Source organism: Stegastes partitus, unplaced genomic scaffold, assembly GCF_000690725.1.
Source record: "Stegastes partitus isolate 25-593 unplaced genomic scaffold, Stegastes_partitus-1.0.2 Scaffold184, whole genome shotgun sequence".
Lineage (NCBI taxonomy): Eukaryota > Metazoa > Chordata > Actinopteri > Pomacentridae > Stegastes > Stegastes partitus.
Window position 1 is genome coordinate 46,154 of NW_007577915.1, and position 8,604 is coordinate 54,757.

The 8,604-nt window shown below is 45.5% G+C and overlaps 1 protein-coding gene across 1 annotated transcript in view; it reads right to left on the reverse strand.

Annotated features, from left to right (window-relative positions):
• Positions 1-8,187, reverse strand: part of ptpn6 (protein tyrosine phosphatase non-receptor type 6) — a 13,845-nt gene extending 5,658 nt beyond the window's left edge. Inside the window, exons 1-4 of the mRNA XM_008280188.1 lie at positions 7,944-8,187; positions 6,469-6,591; positions 3,545-3,739; positions 13-196 (exon numbers count right to left, since the gene is read on the reverse strand). Coding sequence (XP_008278410.1) covers positions 13-196; positions 3,545-3,739; positions 6,469-6,591; positions 7,944-7,951 — 510 coding nt within the window. The 5' untranslated portion in view covers positions 7,952-8,187. The remainder of the gene's footprint in view (positions 1-12; positions 197-3,544; positions 3,740-6,468; positions 6,592-7,943) is intronic.
• Positions 8,188-8,604: the final 417 nt, after the last annotated feature.

Below are 8,604 nucleotides of genomic sequence, written 5' to 3' on the forward strand. Positions count from 1 at the left end.
ACACACACACACCTGACACATGATCTTGATGTGTGAGACTCTCTTTCCTCCGCTTTTGTTGGTCTCGTCGGTCAGAACCGACAGAACAAAGTCTCCCGGTTTGGACAGAGACTCTCGGACCAGGAAGGTTCCGGGTTCGTCCCGTGCAGCCAGCAGCTTCTCGGCGTTGGGTCCGGACAGGTGTCCGTGGTACCACCTGGACAGGACACACTGAGTCAGCAGGTCTGAGCGCTGGTTAGAACATCACCTCTGTTCCTGGTTTTATGGTTCTGGTTCTTTTATTCTACGTGTTCTGGAGCTTGAATAACTCTCTCTGTGTTGGATATGTTCTTCTTCTACACTCTGATCTAGTTCCTCCGTGCTTTACTCTGTAACCTGCTTCTGTCTTCCTGTGTGTTCTGACCCACTTCCTGCTGCTCGAGCTTCTTCCTGAATCTCTGCGTCTCTGACTCTGGTTCTCATGTTGTTAGATGATCTTCAGTCTGGACTTCTGTGGACCCGGTCTGAATTAGTTTAGTTTAAAAAGCCACAGCTCGTCTTCCTGCAGTCCAACAGAACCACGTACGCAAGAAAACAGAAAACATGGCAAAATCAAAGCAACACAAAAGCCGAGCGAGCCTGACACGTCCTCACAGCCTGATACATGCATGAGGAGAAACTACGTCACATGACCGCGTGCATCATCGCTTCACTATCACTGTGTTTTCTCTATACACATATATTGACATATATTTCCACCATATATACCAGACATACATGTGGTAGATACACATCTGTGTGATCAGCTGTTTCCACTCTTCTGCCTAATCACATCGTTAGACTTCAGCGTCTGTGGTTGAACGTTTCATGTCTGTTAATTAGACACTAAATATGAAACCATTAAAAGAAGGAAAACACCAGGAAGTGTGTGTAAAGCAGTGACGCCCTCAGCTGATTAAATACAAACTAGTTCTACAGTCACAGAACAAATGATTGTTTTTCTTATTATTTACAGTTCTGGTCCGTTTGCTCTGGTCTGCACCTGAACTATTGTGTTTCCAGGTTTAATAGATGTTATTTGTAACTCAACAAACCACAGAAATAGTTAAAATAACACTTCATTTTTTAAACATTTTTCAGTTCTTAATATCCTTTTTTTCCTTTAAAATAACAGCAAATATTAAATTAATCAAATCTAATTCATAGTAATTTAATCAAAGTAAAAATAAGGTTGTTCTGCGGTCCGATGTGAAGAACAGCTGATCGTAGGAACACAGAATGTTTCTGATGTGGACGACGTTCACAGTAAATTAAACTAATTCATTAAATATCTTCTGTGATGAGTTGTTTTCTGTATTTTACCAAAGCTGTAAAATCTGAACATTTGTAAACTGACACCAACAGTCTGAAGATGTTCCGTGAAGCGGACTGAAGGTGGTTCTGGGTGTGGGCTCAGCACACAGCAGCGCCACAGTTCTGGTTCTTCTTCTGAGAAATGTTCTGATGCTGGCGGCCCGATGACGGCTGACGGTTAGAACACTGGTGTGGTTCTCTGGACTCAGTACAGTGAACACAATCATGAGATAAGAGCTAAAACCGAGGTACAGATGTAACCGGGCCAGCGGGTCACTTATTTCTAGCTGCGTGTCGAGAGCTCGGCTCACAGTTGTGACTTAATTTAGTCACAGTTCTCGATTTCTTCTTCTAAACTTCCTGCGCTGCGGTCGGAAAATTTCTGATGACAGATTTCGTGGCTGAAGAGGACAAAGTATTTATAGCTCGCCCTCATCGAGCGACGGTGCTGCACCGCACGCTGGCCCGGTTCTGCTCACAACCTTTACTGATTTATTTCAGGTCCAATCACTGAGTTTTAGAGTTCAGGACGCTTTCAGCTCTGCAGCAGGTCAAAGTGAACGAACTCAGCTGTTTCCCTCAGATGGATCCTGTGTGACTTGAAGGGTCGGAACCAGAACCGAGCCGCTGATCCGCTGACCTCAGAGTCGTTCAGATGAGGAAGGTGGCGAATGAGCAACAGCAAGACGGAGTGTGCAATAGAGGAAGACAGGAGGGTCTGGCCAGGCTTTCAGAAGTGTCAAAACTTAAAGTTTCCAACCGCAGCAACAAAAGGGAAGTTAGACAACCGACAGGCGCAGCGCTCAGCTCCACGGCGCTGCTGCCATCAGCTGCAGCGCACAGAACCGAGACCAGCGACGACAGCAGCAACCAAACCGTGATGGTTCTGAACCCAGACGTTATCAGCCTGACAGCAGCAGGACGCCGGCGGCACCTCTCATCTGGACTCTCTGTTCACTACATTTAGAAACAGGCTCATGCAAATACAGAGAAAGTGTGAGAAGAAGCAGCAGCAGCTCACATCTGGATCCACTGGATCCTCATCAGTGAGCCCAGACCCGAGAGACTCTGCATTCACGAGTAAAACCCACACACACAAAGTTCTGTACAGGACTGGAGCTGAACACTAACATCACACTGCTTTCATTGTCCAGCTTCACCAAATGAAGCGAACACTTGAAGAGTTGATCTTGTGGTAAATGTGTCATACAGAGAAATGCTCCGTCCATGGTTCTGTAAACGCTCTGGATGGTACTGACGGTGGATCAGAAACATCCTGAGCACATTATCTCAGCTTCCAGACCGACTCTGACTCTGGTCCAGTCCATCAGCTGTTCATCTCTAAAAGGTCAGAAATAAGGGAGACGGTGGCTCAGCGTTGATCCACCATCAGTAAAATGTTTCATAGTCGGTTGCTCGCTGCAGCTCTGTTCTGCTGAATGTTTAAACTAATGCCAGATATTCTTCTTCTTCTGACTGGAACAACTACCAGAGACTTTCTGTGATGCTTTAATCTGGTTCATATGAAGAAAACATTACAGAAAGTCCGTTTTCCTCCTGGCGTCACCGTCAGCATCATCTTGTCCTTTAGTCTCGTATGAAGTTAATGAATAATTAAATATTGTGTTGCGTTATATTCAGGATGATGCTTCTGATGTCTGCCTCTAAAAAGGATCAACGTTTGTGCTCAATTAAATCTGAGTTTCTACAGGTTTCCACATACAGCAGAACTCTGTGGCACCGTCAGAACAATTAGTTGTGATCTGACTGAAACCACGATGAAGCTGGGTCAACATCCAGACCACGGAGCTGCCGTGTTGGATCAGCTAAAACACCAAAACATGCTCTTAGAAATGCAGCGCTGCAGCTACAGACAAGCTTCAGTCTATGAGTTATCTTCTCCAGCAGCAGAAACCACGTCATCCTTTCAGACTTCAGACGGCCTGCAGCAGCAAACCGGACCCTCTCCTGACTCACTCTGTGACATACAGATGCTGAAATGGTCTAAAAGTGTCGACAGAGTGAAAGTGTTTCCCCAGAAGAGAAGACGAAATATCAGATTATCCTGCTGCAGCCGTCAGAGGAAACACAGCTGCTCACTGACTCTATATTTAACTCAACCACTAACCAAACTGTGTCACTCTGAAGCTGAGAGCAGGAACCAGAGATCGGACCACATGGACCTGCAGGGGGAGGCTTTAGAGAGACGCACCTCTCTGTGGTCGGGTCCGAGCAGTTCAGCGGGTATTTGAGCTCGATGACGGTTCCGTCTTTGTCCTGCAGGATGCCGTTCTCTGCCGTGTAGTACTCCACCAGCTCCGACAGCGTGGCGAACTTCTCCCCGCCATACAGGTCGTAGAAATCACCCGTGTTCTGGATGCGAATATGGGTCACGAGATCCCCGACCCTGCAGAGAAAACAGCCACTGTCACAGCTGGTCTTATACAATACGACATGTATGTATTGTATACATCTGGAGACACGTGTATGGATTAGGGTTATATATAGATATAGATATAGATATATATATATGTGTGTGGGGGGGAATCTGTCTCTTCTCTGCTGCTGGCAACAGCTTCTACAAAGTCCTTTACTGCTTTTCAACACCGAATCATCCATCCATCCATTTAACTTTGCTTTTTAACAAGAACTCGATAGATTTACTAAAAGAGGAGTCGTAGGAGTCTTGGTGGTCTCCCTCACTTGTCTCCTTCACTAGTCTCCTTCCCTCAGTCTCTGAGGACGTCCTGCTCTAGTCAGATCTCCTCATGGTCCATAGTCCTTCCATGTCGTAATGATGGGTTTAACTGGACTCCAGAGATGTTCAGGAACTTGGAGATGTTCTGGTATCGTCTCCTGACTGATGCTTCTCAACAACCTTTCCCAGAGTTCTTGGAGGGTTCTTCAGTCTTCATGGGGTAGTTCTAACCAGGAGTTCTGATCCACCAGTGACTGGACCTTCCAGATACACGAGTCTTTATGCTACAATCACTGAGACTCATTCACTGACCTCAGATGATGCGTTTACTGACTGTGGGACTTCTANATGTTTCTGGACTGTGGGAGGAAGCCGGAGAACCCGGAGAGAACCCACGCTGCACGGGGAGAACATGGAGACTCCACGCAGGAAGATCCTGGGTGTCCTCACCGGGACGCCAACCGGCGACCTTCTAGCTGTGAGGCCACGGTGCTAACCACTGATCCACCTGCAGCCCTTCACCGAATCATGATGAATTTAACTTTGCTTTTTAACAAGAACTCGATAGATTTACTAAAAGAGGAGTCATAGGAGTCTTGGTGGTCTCCCTCACTAGTCTCCTTCCCTCAGTCTCTGAGGACGTTCTGCTCTAGTCAGATCTACTCATGGTCCATAGTCCTTCCATGTCTTAATGATGGGTTTAACTGGACTCCAGAGATGTTCAGGAACTTGGAGATGTTCTGATATCTCCCACTATTTGCACTATCTTATATTTTCACTTTATTGTATATAATGCTTTGTGTATATAGTACTTTGTTTAAATTATTTTTATTTCTAGTATTCTTATTTTTATAGTATTCTTATTTTTATTCTTATTTGCACTGCTGCTATTGTCGTGTTCTTCCACACAAGTTTCGTTGTACTTCTGCACAATGACAATAAAGTCTCTTTATCTTTATCTTTATCTTTATCGTCTCCTGACTGATGCTTCTCAACAACCTTTCCCAGAGTTCTTGGAGGGTTCTTCAGTCTTCATGGTTCTACCCAGGAGTTCTGATCCACCAGGGACTGGACCTTCCAGATACACGAGTCTTTATGCTACAATCACTGAGACTCATTCACTGACCTCAGATGATGCGTTTACTGACTGTGGGACTTCTAGCACCACCTGGCTGCAGTTCAGTTAGCTGATCCAGTTAAAGGACGAGGATACTGATGCAGTCACTTATTGTACATATTTTACTTAATGGACGTTACCTTCAGAAATCTGTTCTAACTTTGGCATGTTTTTGTAAATTCCTGTCAAAACAAGTCAAATCAGGGAACCATGACTCCACGTTAAACGGAATTAAAAAGGAGAAACTTTACCGGCATGATATGTGGCTTTAGAAAAAACAAACTTCAAAATCAATAAGATGTTGTTCAGCTTATTTAGCTTTGAGCCCTAATTCTTCATCACATGTTTTAAGTTTAAAGGCTGCAGATACAGAAGGAAGTCAACGAACGAGTAGAAGCACTTCTCTATGTCACTGATTTTACTTTCCCTCCTGAACAGTCTCCAAAGTTTTAGAAATGAAACTGGCTTCTCAGGATTCTTCCACCACTAGAACGGCCAGTCAGCCCCGTGAGCCGGACCAGCGAAGCTACCAGAGATGTTCCTTCACTGTTTCCACCACCTTGTGTTGTCTGCTGTTTGCTCTCAACACATTTAACTTCTGATGTTCAGCCAGCATCTATCGACACCACCTCACCGAGCAGCACATCTGCTTACAGCAGAAGAAACAGCAGCCCGACAGCTCAGAGAACATCTGCCTTAAAGAACCCAGAAGACCATCATGAACTAAGACGGAGCTGTTAGTAAAAACACTGTAAAGCTTTTCATTGATTGCAGATTTTGATCTTTGCCGTGAAGCATGCAGATGATAAAATAAAAGTGCTCTAACGGACCCATGCATCCACAGAAACCAACCACACGTGTAAAGCAGTTTCAGCTCTCGGCAGCTTCATCACACCCATACAGATTCACACATTCACACACTTCAGGTTTTCAGCTCAAAGAGCAACAGAATCAACAGAACAGTTGGTCTTAAAGCGACCTGGAGCTGCTGCAGAGACTCTGGACCGGGACGGGCTCAGAACAAACCGCATTCATCTGTTTTATTCTGCTGGTTGAAATATTTCATTATTTGTAAAATCATCACATTTTTGTCATAATGTGAACAGAAACCAAATGAAAGTGTGAATCTGAGCTGCTGGGAGCAGAATCAACACATGACTGATGTTATCGAGGCCACAAAGAGCAACGGAAAATTCCTGTGCAGGCTTCACACGTTTGTCCCAAACAGTCGCACTAATGTCTGCAGAAGAAACTAGGAAGTGAATGAAGAAGCTGTAAGAGTTCAGCAGCAGAGAATGAAAACCAGACGAGAACGTGTTACCTGACGGACAGAGAAAAGTCTCCGACGTTCTTCTTGCTGGGTCGAGCCAGAAAGCTGCCATTGGTTCCTCTGGACTTGAGGATCTCCTCGGCCTGCAGACCGCTGATGTCTCTGTGGAACCACCTGCAGCAGAAACACAGACGACTAAACACACGACCCAACACACAGCGACACGATGAGCAGAACCTTCTACTCTGAGTGCACAACACATTTATTTAACGGATGAACCGCCATCATGTCAGCACCCTGCAGCTGGATGATTTGTTCTGCAGCCGTCGTAGTTGGTCGACTACTTTAACATTCGATTCCATAAACACCGGCCGTCTGCTGCAGTAAAGCACAAACACTGATATTTCACTGAACACAACTAGAACTAAAAATCCACAGAAGCTCTTCGTCCAAACGTCACTGAAACCTCAGAGTCACATCTGACGGAGCTGCAGTTCACTGATGAAGCTCAAACGTGTTTTAAAGGTTTTAATAAAAGCTGCAGGTCAGGCTGTGCAGGTCAGAGAGAACAAACACCTCCACTGAGTTTGTTTCAGTGGAAAACACATTTTAAAATGACCGTTCCAACTCAGATGTGACTTTCACGGAGACGTCCGTCACAGTAGCTCGTGTTTCGCTGCCTCCAGCTAACAGCCGCCCAACCAACAGTTATGTATGAGTTCAGCCAACGTTCTGACAATCAGCCTGTTTCTCATGTAGTTCAGAAGATTCTTTCTAACTTCTCAAGGATTCAAGGATTCAAGGCCTTTACTGGTCACACACACAGTTATACACGATGTAACACGCAGTGAACCGCTTTGTGTTCCTGGTCCACACCGACACAAGATCAAGATGAATAAAAATAAAGAATAAAACACACAAGAAATATATTTATATACATATATATATGTATATAAATATATATAGATAGAGAGAGAGAAAGGGATAAAGAAAAAATAAGCAAAAATAAATAAATCAGATTTTCAAACAATGCAGACGGAGATGGAACAAATAAAGAACGTACAGTCAACGATACCTGCATGTTTAACACCAGTGCATCAGCGAGAGCTCTGAAACTACAACATGAAGCTTAATGACACAATACTGAAGAAACAAAGTCCAGTTCAGGTTCTGACCGTTAACTTCAGTTTACAGCTTTAACTCTGAACCAGTTTTAGAAGTCGCTGCTGCCTGACGAAGAACTTTGTTGGGTTCTAAGAAAAGCTCCAATAACAAAGACTGTTGATAATATTTTGATGACGAAAGACGGCGACGGACAGAACCGAGTGACAGCTTGCAGCAGAAGGAACCTGCTGCAGAACCAGAGGACGTGGAGCAGAAACGGGTCATGATCCTGAACTTTAACGTGATTTTTCAGACTTGGAGCAGCTTCGCAGATCACATGACAGACGACAGCTGGAGAGAAGAAGGAGGAATGGAAACAGAGAAGTTGCAGCGAACACAAAGAACCGAGCGGATCGACTCACCGGACCATGGTTCTGCTGCTGCTGCTGCTGCTGCCACCAAACACAAGAACCGAAGACTCACTGGAACCTGAACCACATGTGCAGACTCAATGAGAAGCTTTTTCGTGCCGACAGAACAAAGAAACTGTCTCTTGTTCGACTTCCTCTCTGTAAGCTCGGTGTTCTGGTGCTGGTCCTCGCTAACTCGTCCACTGATCTGACCTCAGAGCTGCACCCGAGCCGCTCAAACAAGCCCGTGCAGGTGAACTTACTGTGCTGCCGCTCGGCCAGACGTTCTCTGCAACTGCCTCCTCGCTGAGCTCGCTCTGCTCTTCCTTCCTTTTTACGTCTCCTTTCACAAAGTAGTGAAAGCAAGACAGGAACCAGAATAGCTGACGGCCGGAATCCTCCCCAGACGCTGCTGCGCTCACACCACCAGCACAAAGCCCGGCTTCACAGACCCGAGGAGCTCTGAGGAGCCATGGCTGTATGCAGAACCAGAACAGAACAGCAGCTAACAGAACCAGACCTCCACAGAACCTCTGAGCTCTGAACAGAATCACACCTGCTGCTGTCTGTTGTTCTGCACTTCCAGGTGTGACAACAAGTAGAACACAAAGGTCGCACAGCACTTCCTCATTCACACTGCAGCCTTCCTCTGTGTGTGTGTAGCTGTGTGTGT